The sequence below is a fragment of the Acipenser ruthenus genome, chromosome 23, assembly GCF_902713425.1.
Source record: "Acipenser ruthenus chromosome 23, fAciRut3.2 maternal haplotype, whole genome shotgun sequence".
Taxonomy (NCBI): domain Eukaryota; kingdom Metazoa; phylum Chordata; class Actinopteri; order Acipenseriformes; family Acipenseridae; genus Acipenser; species Acipenser ruthenus.
Window position 1 is genome coordinate 27,151,368 of NC_081211.1, and position 27,935 is coordinate 27,179,302.

The following is a 27,935-nucleotide window of genomic DNA, read 5'->3' on the forward strand; positions in this document are numbered from 1 at the left end:
ATTTCTAAATGGCGCATAGAAAAGATTTAATTCTTATCGAGTAAGCGTGTCAATGGTGTTGTTTAAAAAAACAAACCAACAAAGCCACTGTATTTTAAATGGATAACTCGATTTACTTCGACGTATTTAAAAGTATACCGATACAGAAGAAAATTTAACAACACGTATTAAAAAAAAAACACTGCAGTTTAATACGAATGTTTTTTTTAAAAAAAACGATTATATGTGTAAATACTTTAAAAGCAAATAAAATACTGCATTCTCAACAACTATTTTTTTTTTTTTTTTAAATCTACGGACTGACAACAAGTATTTCCAATCAGCATGCACGCAGTCTGCCTGTGAAATGTGCGGCCCAATCAACGCTGCATGTGGGCGTGTGTTAGACAGTGAAGTGTTTTTTTTGAGTTTAGTAGATGACTGCAGTAAGAAATTGACAGGGTCTGAATGCATTTAACCGGTGTAATGTAGGCCGTGTAAGGTGAACGCGCTATATCGAGAAAACCCAGAGAAATGCTGGCTAACCGATGAGAGTAAAAAAAATATGAAATCTGACACGGACTGCGTCTCCCCAACTCACCCAGACAATGGGACACTTTCTGTGCAGCAATAACAAGCTACACTGGGGACTTAACCGTCACGAAAATAAGACCATCTGCAATACAGCAGCAAGCGGCTACAGCGGGATTCATGTAACTATGTGTGACTGGACAGCAAGGATGGTCTATTTGGGGTTTAAATTAAACATTTAATACAAAAACACAAAAAGAAGGAAAAAAGAAAATAATAATAATAATAATAATAATAATAATAATAATAATAATAATAATAATAATAATCGAGAATTCTGTAAAGATACCCAGCGTGCAGAGTCTGGAAGCCAGTATCTTAACCAAGGTGCCTGGTATTCGATCTCTGTCCATGGTCCTGAAACGAGCGCTTTGCACAACAAGGTTGCAAATCAAGGTCCAGGGTGCCGAGGACTTCGCTACACACGTTCTTTTTGGTTCTCATCTTTAAATTATCCCAATCTGCTGCGATCTGAAATAAGAAACAGGAGATTTGCTCACCCTGGAAGAGCGATATCCACACAGGAGTTCCTCTAGTCAGTGCGCACAGCAACCCTTTTGGTTCTTCCAAGAACTGGCAAAAATGTACCGGCTAAACGCACTTGGGATCTACCTGTGGGAGACAATATTATTTTTCAGGTAAGTCTTACTTAACTGTCAAGTTCGTGTTAGCAAAATGCATGAAAATAATAATAATAATAATAATAATAATAATAATAATAATAATAATAATAATAATAATAATAATAATGCTGAGCACATTCTCCAAGCGTTTAAAGAATGCTTTAATAATAATAATTTATCCTAACAAAATGTCGAGAAAATGGTGTTGCTATTTAACCAGCATCTAATAATGTTTATCTTCCCTTGGCTATGTATTGCTGACGTGTATCTCCATTAAAATAGTTAATTACTGTCTTTACGGGTTGTTCTGCACTATGACTGTAATTAGTTGATTTAGATACTGACTGCAGTGCTGAATTCCTTAGCTTGGCTGAGTTTGAGCAAACAGCGAAAACTAGTGGTGGAGAATGTTTTACCATGGACAAAAGTAATGCTTTATCAAACTTCACTATCAATAGCAACGTGTTATAATTTAATATTCCGCAAAGTGTCGGTGGTGCTTTCACCGCAATGGTCATTTGTTTTTATCATGAAGGGTGTTGTGTCTTGTTTTTGAATTTAAGTTTATTGCGTATATAGATAGCTTGTTATGGAGTACTGCACTGCAATCATACGCATAGATCAATTCACCAATATGAGTGAAAACGTTATGCATTTCTATTGATGCAGGTTGAGCATACTGTGTTTAATGAAATTTGTTTTGTACAGACGATAGACTCGATTCACAACGTAGCAAATGTGCATGTTTGAACATTTCAAGGCATATGGTCGTACCAGGGCATTTTACATTATGGTTCATGGCTTAGGGTATAAACCAGACAGTAAATGGGTTAGCAGCTACAATGATACTCATCAGGAGGACACTCATTCCTACATCTCTTAATAAAGTTACCTATATTATTATTATTATTATTATTATTATTATTATTATTATTATTATTAAAATATACAATGCCTTCATCTTCTGTTTTTTATATATCTGGTAATTTGAGGAATGCAGAGATCAGCTATAAAACATGAAATTGAAATGTTTATTGTATGTTTTTTTCTTGTAACAAAAGCAGTGCATTGTGATTTATATTCTTTGTGTTGTGAATATACAGAGTCCTATCCTGAATCACATAATCAGGATGCAGTATTTGACTTTGCTAGTCCTAGGCTCTGAGGCCAGACCCTCAATTTCAATTATAAGGTGCCTTTGTCAAATCTTCTAGATAATAGCCATGTAGTTATGTATGCACTGCTTACCATTTGTATATATTTTTAATAAAATATAGAGGACCGTGTGTGTGTGTGCGTGCGTGCGTGCGTGCGTGTGTGCGTGCGTGCGTGCGTGTGTATGTATGTATGTATGTATGTGTGTATATATATATATATATATATATATATATATATATATATATATATATATATATATATATAGTCAGTGGAGTCCTGCCCTGTTGCATTTAATCAATCATTGTTATTTTGCTTAAATTTGAGTTGTCAGTCATTATTTCGTATTCTGACCACACCGTTTAGTTAATGAAGTTGGATCAGGATATTGCACCGTCTAAGTTCTCAGTGCTGAACACTGCACAATTTGCCCTAATTGAAATCTCCCCTCCAATCCATTTTGGCCCGGACCTCATTTTGAATGCAGATTTATAACCAGACATTGATCACACTGTCAATGGGAATGCAGCTGGTGCATACAGATTGTATACAAACTGCTAATGTATCTTGAATATTCCCTCATGAAACATTATATTCTATTTCATTATTTGTAGTATGAAGATTTATTAGACACAGACATGCTATACTTTTAGAAACACACATTTTGTTGTATATAATTTGTAACAATAAATCCTATCTATCTCAATTAACTGTATCCATAGTGAAACGGTTTGTTTGTGATGGCTGTGGAAATTAAGTTGCCACTTGCTAAGGTGAAAAATCATCATTATTTATTTATTAAATTCAGGATGTTACAGTCTTGAATAGGATTGGAGTTTATCTACAGATTTCCTCTATTTTTATTAGCTTTACATCCCTCAAAATACCTTTGTTCATTGTTTGTTTTGAACAGCCTAGATACATTATTATCTTGTGATTCATTTACTGCAATACTACAACAACTACTACTACTACTACTACTACTACTACTACTAAAAGAAGAAGAAGAAGAAGAAGAATTTTCATGCTAACACTGCCATTTTAATCAAAAAAGTGACAGTTTATTTTAGCAAGTGTGCTTGGCTGCTGAAACACCCACACAACTATTTGAAAACACTTGACTCAGATCATTTTGAGGAGAGCAGTTTAATTAATGAATCGCTTATCTCACAATTAACCCAGGAGCACCAACAAGAGACAAAGACAATGGGCAGATTAACAACTGAGTACGTTCCCTAATGATATTTTAAGACTAGGTCACATGCTACCTGACCATGCTGTGGACTAGTTAACAGCAACACCCCTGGAATCAGGTGAACGATGGTTTCCACATTCAATGCTTGTTGAATCATAACTGCACAGTTACATTTAGTCAGATAGTATTTATATTTATGTGTGTGTGTGTACGTGTGCGTGTGCGTGTGCGTGTGTGTGCGTGTGTGTGTGTGTGTGTGCGTGTGTGTGTGTAAAGTGCATGGGCTTGGTAACCCTGTAGAGATGATTATTACGATGAGATATACTCAGACTCAGAAAGGACCCTTCAACCCTTAAACCTGTCTATTAGCTGTGCTGGCATTCTCCTTATTGCTTTCTGTTACTTGAGAGATTAAAGAATGATAGAATTAAAACTCACTAGATTAGGGTTTAAAATGTCTCTTTTTATTCCCCTTGTGATTAAGAGCATATTACAGATACCCCAGATACTACCCAGATACTACCTAGATACTCCAAACAGTTTACTTGTTGGATGGCTTTCAAAATGATTTCAGGTCTGCCACTGATTGGTCCTGGGAGGCTTGGTGATTCCACTCTGGGCCTTTCATTGGCTCCAGGCGCTGTCATGGAAACAATACAGGCCTGGCAGACATGCTTTCCTAATAGAGTATCAGTGCACTAGAGTAGCCATTTTGAAAATAACTTTGAACCAGACTTTAAAGGTATAAGTGTAAAAAGTTGCCAGGATGTAACAATGTTGCACACGTGTCTTTTGAGCAGGTATCCCTGCTCCTTGAATCACATGACCTTAATGCTTGTCTCATTTACTATGTTTACTTGCTCAAGAAATCAATCCATTTGGAGTTGATTGCTTTGAATCAAACATTCCAAACAGAATCATCTGCTTGTTTGAGTGGGCTTGACCTCGCTGGGTTTGATCACTGTCTGTCTGTCTGTAAGTCAATGACTTGAGTATTCTTGCTACCCAGTTCAAGATGCCATACACCAGTGGTTCCAGTTGTTGCTTTACTTGTGTTTTTACTTCACTTTGGAATATGCAATACTATAGATTTAAAAAAATGCTGCAGCTTTTTGGTACCTAATTACTTCATGTGGTATGGTTCAAACTAATGTGTCCTTTAAACTGATTTATATATTACAGAATGCAAGTCAGTGATGTAATTTGCATAACAAACTCACCGTTGTGCAATGTACAGCAAGTCTATTATATTGTGACTGGATTGCATGACAGAATCCTCTAACAAATCATGTCTACCATAAACTACACAACAGCACATCGAATATCAACTGGAAACACATGCTGTGTGTGTGCACACACTTTTGTATCAATGGGCTGTGTTGAGAAAACACAGAACTACTGTAGTACAATATGCAATTGCAATGAATGAGTATTGGGGGAAAAAACAATATATCTTCTCCATTACAATCAGTTGTAGGCAAGTACATTCTTAGCATCTGCTGAATGATAGTACATTATTGATCAGTGGAGACAAAGACAGTTTATTGTACAAATAAATTAGTGTATTACTGATGATCCCTTCATAGTCTAGCCTTTATAAATCACATATGAGAAACCAATCGTTGAAAACTCCATTACTGAGCATTCTGTTCAGTGATGTCATCCCATGCATAGAACACGACATCAGAGTTTGAACGTTTAAAAAAGGCTTTTTATTGATTGATTTATGTATTTATTTGTTCATGTATTGTTTTGAATTCATATTTAAGTATAAACAGATAACAAATCTACCTATGATACAATATGAAGAACAAAAATTCTGAATTATATCTGTTAAATAAAGAGACATCAAACACACAACATTCTCTAGAACTATTCCTCTCAGTTAAGCTGAGGGAACACAAACCAGTTTTTCAGGAACAGTGGCTTGAAACCTGATTCTAGGAGACTGTGTGACCTAGTTTGAGACAACTTTCCTGTATCAAACTCCAAGTCTCCCCTGGTGTGCCATGCAGTGGCCTGAAATCTAGTCTCCTGAAACCAAGTTCTAAGCTGCAAAGTGGCTTTGTGAGATAAAATCATCTGTAACACTTTAGTTAAGGATCCGTAGTAAATATTTAATAGTGCATCTATAAACATGGTCATACATAATTAATAATGCTGCTATAAATGTTTTGATGCACCATTTGTTTATGAACATTATCAATAGCAGTAAACTATAGCAAGTGTTTTAAAGCATTAAGCTTTCCCCTGTAATTGTATCATTCACGTGTTATCGTCATATACTGGTATTCTTTCTTGCTCCAAAAGCAGAAGGGTTCTGTCCAATAGATTGTTGTTAATTTAAAATAGTAAAGAAAATAAAAAAAAATCAGTGCATGTGCTGGAAGCATTGAGAACTTTCTTTTTGTATTCTTCTAAGAAGCAGAAGGGAAGGGTGTGTTGAGTGTAAATCCTCATGAGGAATGCTTACATTGGTCTTCTTTTATCTGAAGGGCTGTGATTGTAATAGGAGCTAACAGGTTTCCACTTTGAAAGGTACCATATATACTGTCTGGGGTCTTATACCTTCACACAATGAGACATACGCTCTGTGTCCACTGTGAAATGACATATCACACTTGAACTGATAACTTAAATTGTCACATGTGGGTTTTTTTTCACTTTAAGCTGCATAATTTTTTATACAGAAAAATAAAAATAACTCTTAAAGGTTTGGTCACTTTAAATGCTAAGTATCAGATTTTATAAGGAAACCTCTCCTGATATTGACATGTATTGAAATATAGATACTTTACCATGCCTTTAATTGGGATTCCAGTCGGTCTGTATCGGGCCAGTTGAAGTATCGACAGAGCCGCATGGGTGACGGACAAACACTGGTGCCTGTGATCCTACTGTACATTAGCTGGTAACACTATACATGAAGTGTCTCGAATTACTGTGTATTTACATAGTACTGACTTAGTAAATACATGTGTACTTGCAATGCATGGTTAACAATTAGAAATGCTTTTGTGGAAAGCATGGTACAGTAAATGGCAAGTTTATATATCAATATATATATATATTAAAAATATTTTATTTTTCTCTTTTTTATTTGCAGTTTGGCAGCATCAAAGGAAGCAGCAGCTCGTAAACCCACCACCCCCATGTCCCCCTCTGAGTTTTTGGACAACCTCATGGGCAAAGTGTCAGGCTATGATGCAAGAATCAGACCCAATTTCAAAGGTAGGAATAACTCCACAAGCACCTCCAGGTACCAAACAGGGCTGCAGCCAGACCTCCAAACACTGCGCCCCCTGGGGACACAAGGCCAGAAAATAAGAGAAAGAAGCCTGGGAATACAGATTGTAACGGGCAGATTCTGCATCTGTGAACCTTTGGTGTCTTTTCAGACAGCTGTGATTGTATTCAAGAAAGCCTCATTATTGTGATATGAGGTTTCTCAACTCCTGGTGCTGAGAAGCGCACATCATCAAATTAGCACCTGCTCTGCTAATTTGATGGTATGGCACCAAAACAGCAACAAAAATGCCTGAAGCTAAGAGTGTCCCAGCATGGAGAGAAATTACACTGATCATCATTGATGCTGAATATGGGAAGCTTTTTTAATTTCTTATAATTTGGATTCCCCACGTAGTGAGAAGCTGTCTTCTAATCGGTAACAGTCAAACACACGTGTAGCAATATGTTGGGGGGGGGGGGGGGGGGTTCAGTCTGTACTCACACTGCAGTCCAGGTTTCTGCGATCTCATTAGTATTAAATGCTACTTCAATAAATATGACTTATTTTATTTGGGGTAGTAGATAATTCTATTAAAAAGAATACAACAATGAGCTGATAAAGTAGATAATGCTGATTGGGGTTTTCAATGGCACTCTTCTCCCTTGTGCGGTCTGCCAGGTTCCCTTTAAACTAGCCCGTGGTCATATATGGACTGGAGCTGAAACAGTTAGGCTCTCCTTCTCTAACCTTGTCAATGTACATCAGCACCAGATTGAAAAGCACTGCCATGGACAGTTTCTTCAGAACGTTCCATGAAAACTTTACTGTTGCGGGCTGGTTTTTAGTTTATTTTTAGTTTTTTTTTTTGGTGTCTTTCTTTCACAATGTGAAGTTGTTCTGAAGCTGACACAATGAATGACAGCGATGGATTTACTACCATTTCATTTGTAAATATACAGTGCACTGCAGTATACTGAGCGCTTTTATTTGCTTGTTTCTAGATCATTGATCTTCTCCACTCATGTATTTATCAAAAGAACATAAACAGGACATCATGTTGTTCTGGGACAACAGTACAGTGTTAGAGATTTTGATCATCAAATAACTTTACTGTACATGGATAGAAATTCCAATTATAAACTAGATGCACGAAAAAAAGAAAAACGTGGTTATGTAAGACTTACTCAGCTGAACTTAATCATAGAGGCTGTATGACTTTTCATAATTTAATAATCGATTCCCTACACATTCAGTATTCTTTCTTTGAAATAACAACCTCATTTATTTGTGCGTTTGAATCTATCAAGGGTCAAACACTGGTCCTTTTTTCAACCTCTATAGCCACATTGGTTTTTTTTTAAATAACACGTTTTAAAGATGATAGTTTAGGATATTATATCAGCTTCTTTAACATGTTAAAGTTTGCATCATGCCAGTTCCTCTAGTCCCTTCCTTTGGCACCAGCAAGCAGAAGGCGATTTCCCCTCATATTGTCTTTATCATTGAAACCAAATATTCCCCTGAGTCTAGTGAACTAGTTTTTAGATCCGAGGCTCCTGTAGGTGTGTTGGAGGGACACCATGCTCTCATTGCAAGAAAACATGTGAAAGTTAAACAATTAAGCTGTGAGGAGGTAAGAAAACCTTTTTTTTTTACAGGAATTACATTTTGATCAATTGCAATTTTTAGCAAATCTTGGTATTTGTATTTTCATGCATTTACAGACAACATAATCAAATAATCTTCAATAATGTATATATATATGTATATATATAATGATATCGCAAAAGTCTACCGGAAGCCATAATAGTAGTACAGTATTTATGTATTCAGTTTTTCATTAAGTATATGGAAAACTACAAAGCGGTGTGTAATTCAATATGTTAACATACCATTATTCAGCAGGTTTCATTCGACTTGATGAAGCAACATTTGTTAATTCTATAGCGTGATGCAAAGCTTTTGGCCATAGCTGTATGTCAGTGAACGTACCTAACTATAGATGAATGCAATGAACAGACAACAAGGGGTTGCATCTGCATATACATTTTTTTAATCACCCAATCTGAATCTTAGATGAATCTCTATGATAGTGCAGAAAGAGGCCAGTTAACCAGCACCCAACCATAACAATACAACCAAAAGAGAGCCTAAAACTGTATTTAAAGTGTACTCGTACATTAGCACTGGGATATTTGAACAGTATTAGCTGATTTCAACAGTAAGAACTGGCCAATGCAAAATTCTACCAAATACTATTGCCACAGCCCATGCAATTGTCTCAGTACAGCAACAATGCCATATTATCAGGTATTTGCATTTGGTATGGTGTCTCTCCAGCTCTCATTACATAAGCCCAGTTGCTGAAGTTTTCAACATGCACACGTACTAGAGAATCATTTTCTGTGGCTTAAATTTGAATAAATCCTCCGCTAATGCAAATGCAGCCTCCAGTCTTTTCAGATGCCCATGAAAAAAGAATGAGAAAACGCTATTAAAATGCTATTATGTAGTCTTGATGGATTAGTGTTGTGATCCTACCCTGAAAAGTTGTCATTAAACATTCAGATATAACAGGAACATTTCTGTAAGCCAAACTGCTTCCCACTGCGTTCATGCCAAACCAACTGATATACTATCTGGTTATACGACACGTTGTTTATTAGTCTATATCCTACATTCTAAACCAGTGCTAAAAATAAAATGTGTGCAGCTTGTATCTCCCACTGGTACTAGGGAGATGTTTCATTGTTTTTAATGAACACAAGCTAACCAGACTGGATAGCATTAATTATCAATATACACAACGCCACCAATGTACTTAAATTGGGTCACTTTCTCAAAATTTGTGAGGAAAGATGAATAATTCATAGGGGAGTTCATTACAGGCTTTCCTTGAAAGTGCCATCACCTAACACAGCAACCAGGCTTTCAATGAATCAAAATGAACCAGTGTCTTTATTGCAAACCCCTCACTACAGTTCTTTCCCCAGCCAATACCTCAATCATTGAAAAACCCCACCTGAACTGTATAATAAATGTGAATTCATTTCTTTCAGGTAACCCTACTCGCAAAAAAAATGGGTTGTCTCTCCATACCCCCATCGTACTCATCCTGGAAACACCCTCCTCTCATCTCATCATCTTCCCAACATCCTGTCTTCTTCATCGTCATGTTTTGTTTGGCCGAGCAGCTTCTGAGTCACAGATTAGCCGTTGTTTATCTTCCCCTGGGATCTTCATTAAGTAATTAAATGGAACAAATTTGGAAATGTTTTGGTGAGTGAGCTTTATTGAATCCTGAGTGAATCGTTTTCGTCTAGTCCACTCTAAACTCACGTGTATTCTGATTAACCCTGAGCTACCTGTTTAACAAACCAGCATGCTCCACATTTACAGCATTAAGAAACAGCTCAGGTGGACTTCAGAATCCATCTTGACTTGTTCCTTGCTGTTGGGAAGAAGAACTAGGCAAGAAGAAATACACATTCAATGAAACAACACACGTGTGGGATGAAAACAAACTCAGGATTTCACTTCATGTCTTGGTTCTTTCCCCCAGGTGTTTGTTAGTCATTCCCCACTACCTCGCGACATGGACCATGAACAGCAATGACCCTGTCCTTGTACTGCACATTGTATTAGGGTAGACTTACCAAACTGGAAGGTTATTAGTTACAGCATATATGCACCTATTAAATGTGCAGGCATTATATGCTGACATGAGCATTATATCAGTGCAGTGCACGGTTGCAAAGGCTTACCGTGCTGCTGTTGTATTTACAGTTATTATAATCCCTAAAGGTATAATCGAGGTTACTGACCCCTGAACAGTGTTTTGATAGGACTTTTTTTTTTATCAACCTGAAAAGCAATGGAGGTTGAGCATTGTAAAAAGAAGAATGCTAACCTGGCTGTTTAGTATTGTGGACTCTGTTTTAATTTGAGTAACGCCAGAACGCGTCAACATATTATATTCTTGTAACAACCCCTGGGGTTAAATTTGAATTTTGGTGCTGCCACTAACCTTATAGTGCGTATGGCTTTTTAATGCAGTAATCTGACACCTTTTTAAAGCTCAGCCATTAGAAAATGTATTCCCAGTTTGTGCCTTTTTTTAAATCTGTGTACCTCACAACTGAATATACACCTCCCTTGCATTTTTAAAGTGCTTTCATTTTGACAGGTGTTAGAGAACAGCAGCATTAGCGTTTTTTACCTGCTCTGCAGCAGATGCACCTGAACAGTTGGCCCCCGTGCTTGAAGCTGCCCTTGCATTTATTTCTTGCTAGTGTGCATACTCGTGGGAGGTTGTTCTGGAGTCAGGGTCCTGTTTTCTATTTTCCTCTGTCTTGCTCTTTTGTCCCCTCAAGGCCCAACACAGTTACTTTTAAGCTGGTACAAGAGTGTTTAAGGAAAACTTCAAATGAATGGAATAAACCAAGCGCAGGTGAATCTGCTTTTTTTGTATTTGATTCATGATAATGATAATAATGTTCAAAAAATCTCTCATCATTTAACATTTAACAAGTCAATTGTGGTCCCTAGTCTTATGGTCTTCTCTGTGCTGTGGTTTATATACCTTCCAGATTTCAAATAAAATGTTTAGGCAGATGGAGTTTCCAATTCACTCGATGTTCACCCCTTCTCTCTTCCTCGTGTTGAATGGTTGTAGCTGCTGACGAGGGACAGCAGGTTAACAAGAGGAGTGCAATGATATTATGTGTGCCATACACCTTCAGGCTACAGGTTTCATTTCAACCTATTTATTGATCAGATGACTTTGCAAGAGACCAAGAAATCACCCCTAGGCCAGCAATGATCAAAGGTCTCATGACTGTTCATAGTCTTTAGGATGCTTGTTCCAGCCATCAGAGCCCAGTAGAGTTAATATTACAAATCAGATCTCAGGCTGTCTCTGTCCAGTCATGGACTAAACAAGGCTCTCTTAGGAGAGCACATATTCCAGGGCTCAGCTGAGGCCAATTCAATGTGGGTTAAAACTTGCTATATGTATTCTGACCAACGTATTTGTGTGTGTAGAATTAATTTAACTTTTCCATCCATGCACAGAATATTTATCAGTGCAATAAAAAGGAGAAATGGGATTGGCAGCGGCCTACAGATATAGAGGAGAATGGTTTCAATATTTAATGCTTGAGAACCATTATAAGTCATGCTGAAATCTGCTGCATTGCAATTGTATTCAATATGATTTAATTTCTGATTAACATCAATGACATTTTCCCTCTCAGGGCATTTCCACTTCACATTAAAGTGAGAGTCATTACAATGTGCCGGTTGCCAGTTGGATATTAGATCATAAACATAACAGATCCAAATAATAAAGAGAAGAGTATCAGGAGACTTGGAGCTTGTACCGTGTGTGTGTGTGTGTGTGTGTGTGTGTGTGTGTGTGTGTATGTGTCAGTGTGTGTGTGTGTGTTTTATTTGTAAATTAAAAAAAAATCAGAAGTCTTAACCGATCTGCTTGCATGTCTAGTATTGAGTAAAAAAGAAAAGAAAAATAATTGCTATTCTGAATTGCTTTAGGTTCTCTGACGAGCTCCACTCCCTGGCCCGAGACAGTGGCATGCAGACACACTAAAGGGCAGTACTTGGGTGCGCTGAGTCACCATGCGACTGTAATGAGCCCAGGATTTTTATAATGTGAAAATGGGAATCGAGCTGCAGTGGCCGGCCAAGCAATTGTTTCCCCCTATGTTTTGCGTCACTCGTTACAGAGAATGTCAGAAAATGACAAATTATTAAATGAATACACCTCGGCTCCTTCAGAAAAGAAAACAGCTTAAAAATGAAATCAACAAATCAGCCTGTGGAAATAGAGTTCAAGTTTTGCCTGCTTGTATTTGGAGGCTTTTATCAAGACTACAACAAAACTAAGCAATGTTATTGCACATGATTTTTGCAACAGATGTGTCTGAATAGATTGTCTGACCACATTAATGAATATCAGGCCATTTCCACCCATCCTACTGCTTTGCAAACAACAGCCCTGCATTCTTCTTTCTGTGTCTCAAGGGTTATATAACTCTGTGGCAGGGTAGAGTCACGACCAAGGCTGCTTACCGACAGGAAAGAGACCCAGAGGCAGAAAGCTGCAGTTTTACACGCAAAGCACACTTTAATTAACAAAACTCAAATCAAACAAAGAAACAACAGCACAGACAGTTACAGCACACAATACACCACACAGTTCACAAACTCACACTAAACTCCTCCTCTAAAAAAGGGTTTTGCTTCCTTTATATACATGTGGCCATTCTGACAAATTAATTAATCTTTATTTAAACCCAATACCCAAAACCACACGCACACGCACGCACACACACACACACACACACACACACTATTTATACATGCAGGGCTTCTGCTTTGCCACAAACTCTTTCATAGAAATCGATGGAAGAGTCATTATTCTGCTGAGGCAGCAAAATCAGCAGTTGAGTAAAATGGGTCATGTTTTTTTGCAGTTGTCCTACATTTTTTGTTGCATTTCTCTGTGGTTGTAACTCAAAGCTTTAAACCACCAAAGAGCAAAAAAATAAAACAAAAGCCAGGCAACATACCAATGAAGTGTTCTTGAAGTCGAGAAGAAAATTCAGCTTTAACCTTAAAATGCATTTTAAAACATCTACTGACTCCCCTGTGTCATGAAAAAAATATATATATATTTTAATTCAAAACTAAAACTTTGAGAAGAATAACACAATAAAGGGATATTAAAATATCAAAAGTGAAACAGGGCAATTTCAGAAGATTGTTTTATATGAAGAAAAAAATCAATATTCTAACACCAATATCAGGTTATTTCTCTTGGTAATGTTCACAAAGCAATTTAGTTCTGGAGAAGAATATTTATTTGCTAAATTAGCTGTGTGTGTGTGTGTGTGTGTGTGTGTGTGTGTGTGTGTGTATAATTTTTCTTTCTCTGTTTTTTTTATAGGACCTCCAGTAAATGTCACATGCAACATCTTTATCAACAGTTTTGGCTCCATAGCTGAAACCACTATGGTGAGTTCAATGAAAACATTATCACATGCAGAAAGCCATTGCACTTGGTGCTAATGCAGCACTGGGATTCTGGGTTGAAATCCAAGCTCAACATGTATCCTGTATATAACCCTTTGGTGGTGGTAATAAAGGCTTGACCTCTGTATTCAAGTTGGTATAACGTTAATTTAAGTATGCGTTATAATACCATTAATGGTTATATTTGGTTTAAATCCCGGTTCAGCCACTGACACACTGTGTGTGACCCTGAGCAAGTCACTTAACCTCCTTGAGCTCCGTCCTTCCGATGAGATGTAAAACCAAGGTCCTATTGTAAGTGATTCTGCAGCAACAGCTGCTGATGCATAATTCACCCCCTAGTCTCTGTAAGTCACTTTGGATAGCTATAAACAGGTTATTACATATGTCATTAACAGTTATAGATACAGTGCCTTGCGAAAGTATTCGGCCCCCTTGAACTTTGCGACCTTTTGCCACATTTCAGGCTTCAAACATAAAGATATGAAACTGTAATTTTTTGTGAAGAATCAACAACAAGTGGGACACAATCATGAAGTGGAACGAAATTTATTGGATATTTCAAACTTTTTTAACAAATAAAAAACTGAAAAATTGGGCGTGCAAAATTATTCAGCCCCCTTAAGTTAATACTTTGTAGCGCCACCTTTTGCTGCGATTACAGCTGTAAGTCGCTTGGGGTATGTCTCTATCAGTTTTGCACATCGAGAGACTGAAATTTTTGCCCATTCCTCCTTGCAAAACAGCTCGAGCTCAGTGAGGTTGGATGGAGAGCATTTGTGAACAGCAGTTTTCAGTTCTTTCCACAGATTCTCGATTGGATTCAGGTCTGGACTTTGACTTGGCCATTCTAACACCTGGATATGTTTATTTGTGAACCATTCCATTGTAGATTTTGCTTTATGTTTTGGATCATTGTCTTGTTGGAAGACAAATCTCCGTCCCAGTCTCAGGTCTTTTGCAGACTCCATCAGGTTTTCTTCCAGAATGGTCCTGTATTTGGCTCCATCCATCTTCCCATCAATTTTAACCATCTTCCCTGTCCCTGCTGAAGAAAAGCAGGCCCAAACCATGATGCTGCCACCACCATGTTTGACAGTGGGGATGGTGTGTTCAGGGTGATGAGCTGTGTTGCTTTTACGCCAAACATAACGTTTTGCATTGTTGCCAAAAAGTTCGATTTTGGTTTCATCTGACCAGAGCACCTTCTTCCACATGTTTGGTGTGTCTCCCAGGTGGCTGGTGGCAAACTGTAAACAACACTTTTTATGGATATCTTTAAGAAATGGCTTTCTTCTTGCCACTCTTCCATAAAGGCCAGATTTGTGCAGTATACGACTGATTGTTGTCCTATGGACAGAGTCTCCCACCTCAGCTGTAGATCTCTGCAGTTCATCCAGAGTGATCATGGGCCTCTTGGCTGCATCTCTGATCAGTCTTCTCCTTGTATGAGCTGAAAGTTTAGAGGGACGGCCAGGTCTTGGTAGATTTGCAGTGGTCTGATACTCCTTCCATTTCAATATTATCGCTTGCACAGTGCTCCTTGGGATGTTTAAAGCTTGGGAAATCTTTTTGTATCCAAATCAGGCTTTAAACTTCTCCACAACAGTATCTCGGACCTGCCTGGTGTGTTCCTTGTTCTTCATGATGCTCTCTGCGCTTTAAACGGACCTCTGAGACTATCACAGTGCAGGTGCATTTATACGGAGACTTGATTACACACAGGTGGATTCTATTTATCATCATTAGTCATTTAGGTCAACATTGGATCATTCAGAGATCCTCACTGAACTTCTGGAGAGAGTTTGCTGCACTGAAAGTAAAGGGGCTGAATAATTTTGCACGCCCAATTTTTCAGTTTTTTATTTGTTAAAAAAGTTTGAAATATCCAATAAATTTCGTTCCACTTCATGATTGTGTCCCACTTGTTGTTGATTCTTCACAAAAAATTACAGTTTCATATCTTTATGTTTGAAGCCTGAAATGTGGCAAAAGGTCGCAAAGTTCAAGGGGGCCGAATACTTTCGCAAGGCACTGTAGTTCTAGATAATAACACACTACTGCAATTAACTTTTGACTGTTTTACTTTAGCATTTTAGATGAATGTAATAATATATATATATATATATATATATATATATTTTACTGATCAGTGGCTATTTAGATCAAATCAAGTTTGGAACAAGCCTGAAAATGCTAGACTCTCCCAGGGCACAATCGATTTCATACAAACATTTCTTAATTACTTTTATTCTGAATAGGTGATTTGAGTGTACTAAGGTAATTGTCGCTTGCATTGAGAAAGCATCCTTAAGTGAGCACTAACACTCAAGTATTGTTTCTAAATAAAACACTTCACCTGAAGTGTCTCTAATTACTGTGTATTTACATAGTAGTTACATAGTAAACACATGTGTACTGACTTACAATGTTATTATGCATAGTTACAATGTACTTAATGTGTACATCTTTTTGCACGATATATGTAAGTACACAATTGTATCAGAAATGGGGCAGGGAACTAAAGTGGAGACAGTCAAGGAACATGGCAAACACATATCCGCTTCATGCTACACATGAGTAAAGCGCTTTCAAAAATACTGCAGCCTGCAAATTGAGTTCATGCACAACAAATGCAACATTTTCCACTCTTTTACCCCGATACATCCTGTGCAATTGATCCCAGTTACTACCGCTCTCCTGAACTACAGAACAAGAGAAAAAAGAAAAAGCAAAGGAAATCAATAAATCCTCAGTTTATGAGGCTATCGGTAAGCGCTGTTGAGGACAATGTTTTAGCAAGCGGAGATGCTACAGCTTCATGGTACTATTGGGATCAAGTAATCTCCCCGGCCTCTTGCTATCCTAATTGTTTACCCTGTTTTAAAGGTATGAGGCCCAGGATAGCAGAAAACAGCTATTTAATTAGTTTGCTGGCCAAAGCATAGATCCCAAACTCTGAGCAAGAACATTAGCAGCCCTGTCATTCGTCACCAGAGTTAGTCTCTCCAGTCAAAAAAAAAACAGCAGCAAACTTTTCAAATCCTTAGCAGTCGGGAGCAGTTCTGGCCCTCAGCTTGAATTGCATTAATTAAGCTGTTTTATATATAGGTCTTTAACTCTGTGTCTAAAGAAGAAAAAAGATTTTTCCAGATATTGATGAGTATAACTGATCGACTCCACATCATTTCCTGCAGACTTTTAGTGTCTTCTTCAACAGCCCCAAAACTAAAGATACTTCTAAATACACTGAAGCTGATTTTATCTGCTTTTTATCTGCTTTTTAACTCTTTCCAAAATCCCCAGAACTAGTGCTGCTATGTACTGTAGGTCATTGCAGTGAAACATCCCTGTGAAAGTAGGCATTGTCCCATTTCACTGTACTCACCTGCTGTTTCTACCCATGATTTCAGGATTACAGAGTCAATATTTTCCTGAGACAGGAGTGGAATGACCCGCGGTTAGCCTACAGCGAATACCCAGATGGCTCTCTGGATCTGGACCCTTCTATGTTGGACTCCATTTGGAAACCAGATTTGTTTTTTGCCAATGAGAAGGGAGCCAATTTCCATGAGGTGACCACTGACAACAAGCTGCTTCGGATTTTTAAAAATGGAAACGTGCTATACAGCATCAGGTGAGTTGACAGACAAAGGGGAATGGGAGCCCAAGTTTAGACCCTTTCTCAACACACTACAGCTACTGCTGTTGCTGCTGCCATGATTTTATGTACTGTGTATTTACTGTGGGTTTTCTCTATACTTTGCCATGCTTTCACCGTGGTATAAAATACAAATTAGTGAGCGCTCTTCATGTCAATCAAGGCTTCCCAGGGTGGTTCCCGTTAAAAAAAGTTCAACATTACAGAGCTTGAGGTTCTGTTCAGTCCAGCTATGTAGACTTAAAAGTGTTGGCTTTCCTGATCTCAATTACAATTACATTTATTAAATTCATTTATAAGTGGAGTCCTAAAACACTGCCCCTACCGCTACCACTAGGAACAATATTAAAATCTTTAAAGCCATAAATCTTTTTTTAAGACGCATCATTCCTAATTGTGTCAAAATGTGTCGCATTGATTGCTGAGTAGCGAGCCTGGACTCCGCTCTGTTTCCAATACAGCACATGACAGTTATTGAAAAGAAGCGCAGCAAATCACTGGGTCACATTAACATTCAGAGTGAGTTTTTAAGGATTTTTCGATTTTTCAAGAGAGAATCAATGGCTCTAATACCACGATGCAGTAAACTCCTATCAACAAGGAGCCAGGCTGAAACTAAAGTCGTCTTCAGGGGACCTTTAGCTATGAAGATTTTTTTTTTTTTAATTTAATACAGAAAGAAGATAAGAAAGTACAATAGGAGCCCTTCAATGAAGTGCATGCAGTAAAGTTTTAGACAAAAACAGGAAGCTGCAAACATGATAACTTAGTATCCAGATAATGAAATGGTAAATTTTGGTCCTTCCTACTGCGTTTTTTTTTTTTTTTTATAAGACCTGGGACTGACGTTTAACTAGCTATTCCAGTGAAGCATGAGAACACTATTGGATACTGATAAATGTGTTTGCCTCACTCAGAATCAACTCTGTGCTGTTAGGAAAGTCTTTTAAGTCCAAAAGTGCACATTCAAATCTGACAGCTGTGAAGTTTTACACACTGAATCAAGGCTATCCATAGTCCCCCGTATTCATCAGAAATTGAGTTTGAAGGGGAGTATTGTAAGATTTAAGCTTGTCTTAAACTAACTTCAGGGGTTGATATGAGACTAAATTCATCTGCAGGATAGGAATGCATAAGACACTTATCTCTGCAAATCTCCTAGGTGCTAACAAGGAGAGAAGAGTTTCACGCACTTTACATTTCCCACATTATCAATCTCCAGTATGTGAACACCCATATCACCCTATTAACCTTATAATTATCTCCTGTTTAAAAACAGAAGAAAGAGTAAGGCCCCATGTTGTTTGATATTGCTGAATTAATGGAAACTTGTAAAATGCTGGCAGCTACAAGGGACAGCTCAACGCTCCATCAGTAAGCAGCCAGTCTTGAACTTGGAAACCGTGGCCAGTGAGGAAATGAGCACGGCTTTTGCATTTGGGTCTGGTTTGTGTAAAACCAATATGTGTTGCATTATTTATATATATACAGAAGTCTAGAAACTCCTTTATGCCATATCATGTTTTTGCCTAGCTACAAAAATAAAAAGGCCTCATACCTTATTTTTTAAACCATTTATTTTCCCCATTTAAACACACACACAAACAACAATGTACATGCTTATATAACAGCAAAGTTCTGTATTTGAAATGTGCAAATCAAATGCTATTCAGTCAACCCTTGTAAAATGGTGCTGTGACATAGTCAAAAAATATAGCAAAGTCTAAAAAATCCCAAACTATGGTGAAGTTTATAGAGAAGTTGTGCATGCATATATAATAAGATGTATGTCATACTAATATAGAGCCTAAATTGTATAATTACAAAGTGTTTACAATTGAGTATGTCACTTTTAATTTAAAGAGTTGATACATGGTTTCCACATTTTGATAAAGCAGAAGTTGTTCAGTGTTTAGTAAATGAATCATACCATTATTCCAAGCATGGTACATTTTAGCAAGGCTATAGTTCTGGTTCTAATCTCAGTGAATTGACCCAGTGTTTTATAAAGGCCACACCTTCTTATCGGATTGTTTTGTTGTTGATAGGATAACCCTAATCCTTGCTTGTCCCATGGACCTGAAGAATTTCCCCATGGATGTGCAGACCTGCATCATGCAGCTGGAGAGCTGTGAGTAGCCGAGCCCATTATCTTTCAGCAGCAGCAGGGTATTTGTATCTTCCATTGTACTGAGATGGATGTACAGATCTCAGAAAGACAGCATGATGAAGAGGGCAATCATTCCAGAGCAGTTTCAACCAGCTGCAAGATCCACCTGGGAATTAGTGGAACAAGAGCTTTTCTTGATCATTTCACCATGTCATTACTGTATTTTTTATTTTATGCAGTCGGCATCAAGAATGCTTTGGCTCTGGGTAGTTCTTTCAACCAGGAACTGTGTTTTAAATCTTCCTTTTTTTAAATAATGTATTTTATCATAGTTTAAACTCTCGACACAAACATACATCTAGTATAATACTTTAAATTGTCTAAATATAGTGGGCATCACCTGCCTTAACAACTTTGTTTAGAAAATATTTTATGCAAAGTATGTTAAAGTGACATGGTCTTGAAATCTAAATGCTATATTAATGATGTATTTTAAACATAAGTTGGCAGTGTGTAAGTTTATTAGAATAAATTACGGTGGACTACTGTTTTTCTGCTGGCTGGTGGAGACAGCTTTGAAATTAGACAGCTTGGTTTAGAAGATATGAAAAGTGTTATCAGTCAGAATAGAATAATACGATTCTTCTGCTGCTGGTGGCTTAAGGGAGACCCCAAGGCCTCTGCTTTTTTTCTGCCTCCCCATTTGTTTTGACCACCAGATGCCACTGATGGTTTATAATAGCATTAATATCCCCCACAGCAGTCATTACTTGTAGATAATTAAGTACCCTTGTGTTCGGCTTGGGACATCGAATTGGTGCTGCGGTCAGTTATTTTACAGGTAATGACCACTGCGGAGGACATTAATGCTGAAGTGTTTCCTGTCAGAAGTGAAAGGCCCACACTAACTAGCCCCTCTCTCTGCCTCCCCGCGCCAGTCGGATACACCATGAACGACGTCATCTTCGAGTGGGATGAGAAGGGAGCCGTGCAGATTGCTGATGGGCTAACGTTACCTCAGTTTCTCCTGAAAGAAGAGAAAGACTTGCGGTACTGCACCAAGCACTACAACACAGGTCAGTACCTGCTGAAATCCACTCTCCTACCTTGATAAGATAGAGGTTCTTCAAAAACAATCGGAACGGTCAGCAAAAATTGATGTTCTAATACATTGGTCTCTGATTTTTTTATTCTTTTTTTTTTTTTTTTGAAGATATTTACTGTACAACCCTGATTATCTCAAGTTTGATTTAAGTTCACAGACGCACCTATGCTCTCTTGTCCTGTTGTGTATAAGCCTCTGCACATTTTGTATGCACAACATGATAACCAGCCCTCGCACAATATCTCTGGTATATACAACTGCATACAGTACAGTTCTCAGGAGGTGCATTCTAATTATTTCTGGAGGTCTCTGAATTGACAACGTCAGATTAACACTGTAGCACTAATAATCTGATTATCTGAACAAACCAATTTGATTGCCACCCCCTAATTAGTTTGGGTAGCCGAGGCGTTCCTATACTCTTTGCATTTCACTGCGTGCAGCTCCTTCCTTTGGAGCCTGTGCCTGTGCTGGTCGCTCTGCTGACTCTTACTGAGCCTCCAAAGAGCGTTAAAGTGTCCTCTCTCCCAGTCTTATCAGGCATAATGCTTTGTCATCTGAACTGGTTTCTGTACTGGTGTTCAGTAGGCAGTGTTAATTCAGCATGCTGAAATAAGGTACACTTTAAATAATGTGATCTATCTCCACGGGTTTGCCTACTGTCCTCTTTCATATGTTCATTTAGGTGTTATATTATAGATATGTCTATGAAAACATAATAATAATAATAATAATAATAATAATAATAATAATAATAATAATAATGTGTGGTTTTGTATTCTTTAAAGTAGTAAGGAGTTTATTTTCCAAATGCAGATGCGGTGTAATAGGTTGTATAGTCACATGAAGTTTCTACTGTGGTATAGTACATTGAGTAGCACAAACTGTTTGTCTACTTGACTTAGTTTCTTCTATTTGACCTTAGCACTCTGATTGAGCTGTGGGTGATCTGTGGATATAGCAATGGTTCTACAATAATGTGTTTCATATAGATTACTACATTAAAAGTATACAAAATTATACAAATTCAGGGTTAAAATAGCAATAAATACAGTTATAACATGTAGTTAACGTGCCCACGAATTGGAAAGGGAAGGTGTAGTGTTTGTGCAGCAGAGGTTTTTTTTTTTTTTTTGGTTGTTAATTTAATATGAAAACACATTCATTAATAGTGCAATAGTTATATACCCATGGTATTGAAAGAAGAAAGTTTTAAAAGCTATTTTAAATGTATGTGTCCCGGCCGGTTCTGAGCTTTGGATATCTGCTCACGCTAATTGCAAGATAATATCTCTCTGTACTCCCTGCCTGTCCCTCTTAGGGAAGTTTACCTGTATTGAGGCCCGTTTCCACCTGGAAAGGCAGATGGGTTACTACCTGATCCAGATGTACATCCCCAGCTTGCTGATCGTCATCCTGTCCTGGGTCTCCTTCTGGATCAACATGGACGCAGCGCCGGCCCGGGTGGGTCTGGGCATCACCACAGTGCTCACTATGACCACACAGAGCTCAGGCGCCAGGACCTCCCTGCCAAAGGTGCGCCATGTGTCTCAAAATACAACTGATGTCATTCTGTGCTTTATTATACTCATTTTGCACTCAAAAGTACAGCCCAAGTTATTTGAGCCTGTGTCATTTCTGTAAAGGTAGTGGGGTGGCTTGCGAAAGATGGAAAGGTGTGTCCGGCATTTTGTTTGTTGATACCTGGGTGATTTGTGTGCAGTACAAATTGAATAGCCTGAAGCGTGGTGCCTGTGCAGTTCAGCTGTCATGGGATAGGATTCCACTGTGGTGCCAAGCAGAGTGTCTGCACAGCGGGATTAAATCAAACCATCCAAGTGACACGCATATTGATATTAAAACCTGCAGACCTGCGACAGTCATTGTACAGCCCGCAAAAAAAATTGCATTTGTAAGATCACTGTTCAGGTGACGTTTGTCATTATCGCTTCATACATTGATGGGTTCTCAGCTATAGTCTGGACCAGCATTTCAGTGATGAAACTTGGGACCTCTGTAAACGAGTTCATCACTGGAACACTAGCAGTCTTGAAACCTGTATAAGCAACGGCATTCTCTGCTCTTCTTTTTAACAATGCCTCACTCTTGGTGCAGGTGTCCTATGTGAAGGCCATCGATATCTGGATGGCCGTGTGTCTGCTGTTCGTGTTCTCAGCCCTGTTGGAGTACGCTGCGGTGAACTTCCTCGCACGACAGCACAAGGAGCTGCTGCGTTTCCGCAGGAACAGGCGACACCACAAGGTAACCCAGCACTCCCGTCTCCATTCCAGTCTCCATGTGCCTCCTACGCACTATGCAGAGCTCCTCCCAGGGCAATTCAAACTGGATAAGGGGAAGAAAACTATGTAAATGTGCTTGAATGGGATCTTTTTTTCTGTCCATTGTGTTATTTTACAGATGCAAAGTAATTGATGGACAATGCAAAATAATACATTTACGTAGAAAAGGAATGCCAGGTGCTTGGCAGTGACATGAGTTTGGCCTCGTACTTTAGATTTTTGAACCCAATCTATGATTGAACTAAAGCGAAGGGATCTGGACACAGACAGGTCGGGACAGGACCGAATGCAATTCATTCAGTATAGATGCTTGTCTAAGCCTGGAAAATCCATAAGCTATTCCAACACATTTAATCAAAAGTTTTGCATTTCTGCACGTCTGCTATCAGATTCTGCACACATTCCCAAGGCACCTCTTGCACCACACATGTTCACATTAGCCTTTCTGACAGTTATCGATATTTTCTGCATCACTAGGGAACAGCCCCTGATAACAGCTTTTACAAGCTATCAGTCAGTCATAAATAATAGTTTGTGACAGATCTTTGCTTTCTAATTCAACTGTAACCCATTGTTATTTCTTAAAGAGGGTGCTGCTTCTTTTTTTGCGAGAGTACAATACCACAGGGGTGCTGGATTAACCAGAACAGCAGTGATTCTTACACCACCTGCTGGACAGAAATCAACATTGCACTCATTAGTACATATGCAGGCAGATTTTTACATGCAGTTGAACAAATACCTAGAATTGAACTGCTAAGAAAGGCAATGCTACTTAAAAGCGTGTAAGGTATTTCCTGCTAGTTTTGTAACTCCAATGTGAAATGTGCTCCAAACGTGGTACAGGACTGGCCAAGCAAAATACATTGAAATGAGCTTTCAGATGTTGGTGGTTTGTGCTGTTAGTTACAGGGACTGTGCTGGAGAGAAACCATTTACAACTTTAAACTGCAAAGGACAATACAGAAAGTGTTATTGCAATTGAAAACACGCAAACACATCCCCCGGTGCCTATTTCTCACTCACCCCTTCAAAGCGTGATCATTAATCTGAACGGTGCTGTAAAAGATACCAGAGCCCGAGTCAGTAGCTAACCTCTATCTGATGGATGAAGGAGCTAAGAGGTCTACGATGTCGCACCTCTAAGGATGCATGCTCTCTCTCTCTATGAATTACATCCCGCCACAACGTGAAGGGCAATGCTTTACTTTCAAATCCTGGAATCTGAATTAAATCCAGCCTTAATTCTGGCTTTTTTAATTAGGAAAAAGCAATGAATCAGATTTAGAGGATGAAAGGACAGCGAGCAGAGAAATGAACAAGAAGGTTTCGCTCCCTTTAATAACTTCCTATCACGTAGCGAGCGGTGCACATTAATCACACACCAAGAAGAGCATCCAGAACAGTAATAAACGGAGAGCTGCTACGACTGAAGGACATGAAGAGGGTAAAACATCTTTAGAAAAACAGTGGTATTCTTGGAGATATCTTCTCTCTGCCTGTCACTCTCTCACTGTTGTTGTGTTAATGTACACTGTACACATCCACAGTAGCACAATGCAAGTTATGACTGGAGATGCTTGAAGGCAAGGACAGAAAGGACATATGAGTGATCAGAGGAGCAGGGAAAGAGTACTGTTTTTACACTCCCTAGCAAAGAGAAAAGCATCCATTAAGAAGGCCAATGTCAAATAGAAATTGCGCAGCGATCTGAAGTGCAGCTCATCTGGCTTTTGTTGAACATGGTTAATGCACTTTTGTTTAACATCTGAACACCAGTCAGGTAGCCAGGGTCTTTCTGGAAGGATGATGTCATTACTGATATTTATATCTGATTATTCAAGGTTGTGATGTCATAATTTATGAATATAGTAATGTCCAATGTATCGTAAGAGAAAGAGTATTATAGTGTTTACATTTTTTTATGCTGTTTTTACGAATGGTCTGTTTGTTTGCGATTTCATATATAGGATAGCTGTGACTTAAGTTGTTAAGCCACTGTGCAATGGTACTGGCGTAATCTTATTTCATTGATTAAACTCTTTGATGAGATTAATATAAAGCAGGTAATGCTATAAAACATCACTTACTGATGTCTAAAAAAAAATGTTGGTCAGTCTTTCATCTGCCCTCTGTTTTTGGATTGAAAAAGTGGCTTTTTTGAAACTGTTGACTCCCCTTGTATGTTGACCATGATGAGTGTAAATTAATTTAGAGTTTGTAACAGGTTGCATGTTCGCCTGTGTTTCAGGAGGATGAAGCTGGGGAGGGTCGCTTCAGTTTCACAGCCTATGGGATGGGCCCCGCCTGTCTGCAGGCCAAGGATGGGATCTCCATGAAGGGCAACAACAACAACGCCCCCCCCTCTAGCGCCCCTCCTGAGAAAACCGTGGAAGAGATGCGTAAACTCTTCATCGGGCGAGCCAAGAAGATCGACACAGTGTCCCGTGTGGGCTTCCCACTCGCCTTCCTCATTTTTAACACTTTCTACTGGATCTTCTACAAGATCATCCGCAGCGAGGACCCCCACAAACAGTAAGGCTGGCAAGCGAGCAGAGGTATGACCAGGGGGGAAAAAGAGAATTACTGGGGGTTGGTGTCGGATGTTGTTTTTTTTTCTGGACCTGTGCAATAGCAATGCAGTAAAATGCATGAAATATGAATGTGGCAATATATTTACAAAAAGAAAAATAATAATAATAATAAAACTTTTTGAAGACAAACTGGGAATCTCCTTGTGACAGTAAAACTAAAGAAGGATGGACGAGCCTCTTCCAAGAACGTCGCAACTGCAAGACCAGCCTGCGGACAAAGAAATCTAAACAGGGCAGGAACGAAAGCACTGTAATATATTCCATGTGTATTTAAAATGCAACAGACTTCTGTTCACGGTTAGGCTATTGGATTTAGGGCATGCAATGAAAGATATGCTAACAATGGTGATTCGGTGCTTTCAACATTAGTGAGTTATTTAAATGTATAGGGTCAACAAATGATACGAGTGTTTGCCCCGCGTATCATTATTTTTATTTTTAATTGAATGGATCTGCTCTTCTCAAGCCCTTCCCCCCAGACCTGCATTGATGAAATGAGAATTATTACAAATGCAAATGGTAGGGACGGGGGGCTTTGACAAGAGTGGATCTGGGCTTTATTTGTGTGTTTATTTGTGTGTTTGTTTGTTGCCAAGCCAGCATTTGTATGTTCATTTTAATGCATGGGTGTAAAACACATTTTATATTATTTCCATTTCTGTGACCATTAGGCTTGTTGTTGTTGATATATGTAGTTGATATGTATGTTGTTAATATATCAGTCATTCCATGTTATATATATATCTAGAGGCTTTGTATGGATTTTTAACAATGCAATGCCACTCGGTGTATAGGATGGGTCAGCTTCATTTCCTTTTCATCTTCATTTCATTTGCAAAAGGCATCTCTGATACCACAGACACTAGACTTGTTCAGTGTGAGAACGAGCGAGGAATCACAAACAGCCAGGATTGCAGAGAGGAGCAATATGCATGGTGCCGTGAATCCAATCACCCTAGCCTAAACTCAGTTAAGTGCTGCTTACAGACACAGGGTGGAGGAATGCTTATTTATTCAATCCCATCGGCTTGTTTTGATGTGCGCAAGTGAAGGCCATACCAGTTTAAAAATATTACTAATCATCATCATCATAATAATAACAAGACTGTTGTACATTTAACATGAATAATATATTATATTTTATATAATGCAAATCAAGGGACTTCAGATTCCATTTTGTACAGCATGTTTAACTGAGCATTTACTGGTGTGTTAGTTCAGTGGTTTATTCCCATCCCCCTAGTTCATGTTTTCTGCATTATCATCAGCATTCAAAGTGAACTTGCTAGCCTTTGCCTTTACCTTCTGTACTAATTGTGTTTCTCATACTAGCCTGTATTCAATCTGTATGGCATGGCCAGAGCTAGACCTAGTGTTGATTATGGCGTGGCTCTCATTTCAATCCGGGACCCTGGGGATTGTGTAGTTGAACTTTGGATTTCACTGGGTGTGAAAATGATAAAGCTGTCGAAAGGTAGAGAAACTTTGTTTTTTTTAAAGGCTATCAAGTAAGCCTTACCTGTAGAAAGGAGCGACAGGTGGTAGTTGCTGTAGGCTCTCTGCCAATGTGTCTGCCTTGTAAACTCGGCTGACTAGTTTATTCCAGCACAGAATCACTCTTGTTCATGCCATCACAGTGAACAGAGACGTGCCCAAACACCTGCATCACAATCACAGCACATGGAACACCCAGAACCTCACTACATCTTACACAATATTACCCCTGATTCTCTGCACTTTATTTTCAGTGAGTTTCTGTTTGTTGCGGGTCTAACCTGAGACAAGAACAGTACGTTGTGTCCCAGATTTATAGCACTTAAATGGCTTGCAATCGAATTCCTCTTGCCAAATTCATTTTCTCTCCAGTTCTTTATGAAACCAAAGAATTCCTTAGAGAAATAATAATGAAAAAACATCTCGGTTTTGTAAAGAATATTTAAGAGAACTGGGGGTTGTTATTTACTTCTCAAAGGGTTGCTTGTCCCTTTTTTGGAAAGCTAAAAAAACAAATTTTCATTATATATCTTTAAGAATATATTGAATGATATTCTTAATATATGTTCACGAACATACTGTATCTTCCAGTATTTCAGCGTATATCTGGCAATACAAAAAAGTTATTTGTTTGTTTTGTGGTATAGAGAAAAATACACATATATATATATATATATATATATATATATATATATATATATATATATATATATAGTAGGTAATAGAATTGATTTGATTTGGTTTTTAAAATATATACTTTATACAAATGACAGTATATATATATATATATATATATATATATATATATATATATATATATATATATTGTGCATGGTAAGTAAAGCA

General features: G+C 38.2%; 1 protein-coding gene across 1 annotated transcript; it reads left to right on the top strand.

Annotated features, from left to right (window-relative positions):
* Positions 1-254: 254 nt before the first annotated feature.
* Positions 255-27,764, top strand: LOC117413486 (glycine receptor subunit alphaZ1). The gene is made up of 9 exons (XM_034908762.2): positions 255-1,208; positions 6,650-6,774; positions 13,740-13,807; positions 17,239-17,462; positions 19,535-19,617; positions 20,535-20,672; positions 22,023-22,237; positions 22,817-22,963; positions 25,253-27,764. Exons 1-9 carry the CDS (start codon positions 1,153-1,155, stop codon positions 25,538-25,540), a joined length of 1,344 nt encoding a protein of 447 aa, XP_034764653.1. The 5' UTR covers positions 255-1,152; the 3' UTR covers positions 25,541-27,764.
* The last annotated feature ends 171 nt before the right edge of the window (positions 27,765-27,935 follow it).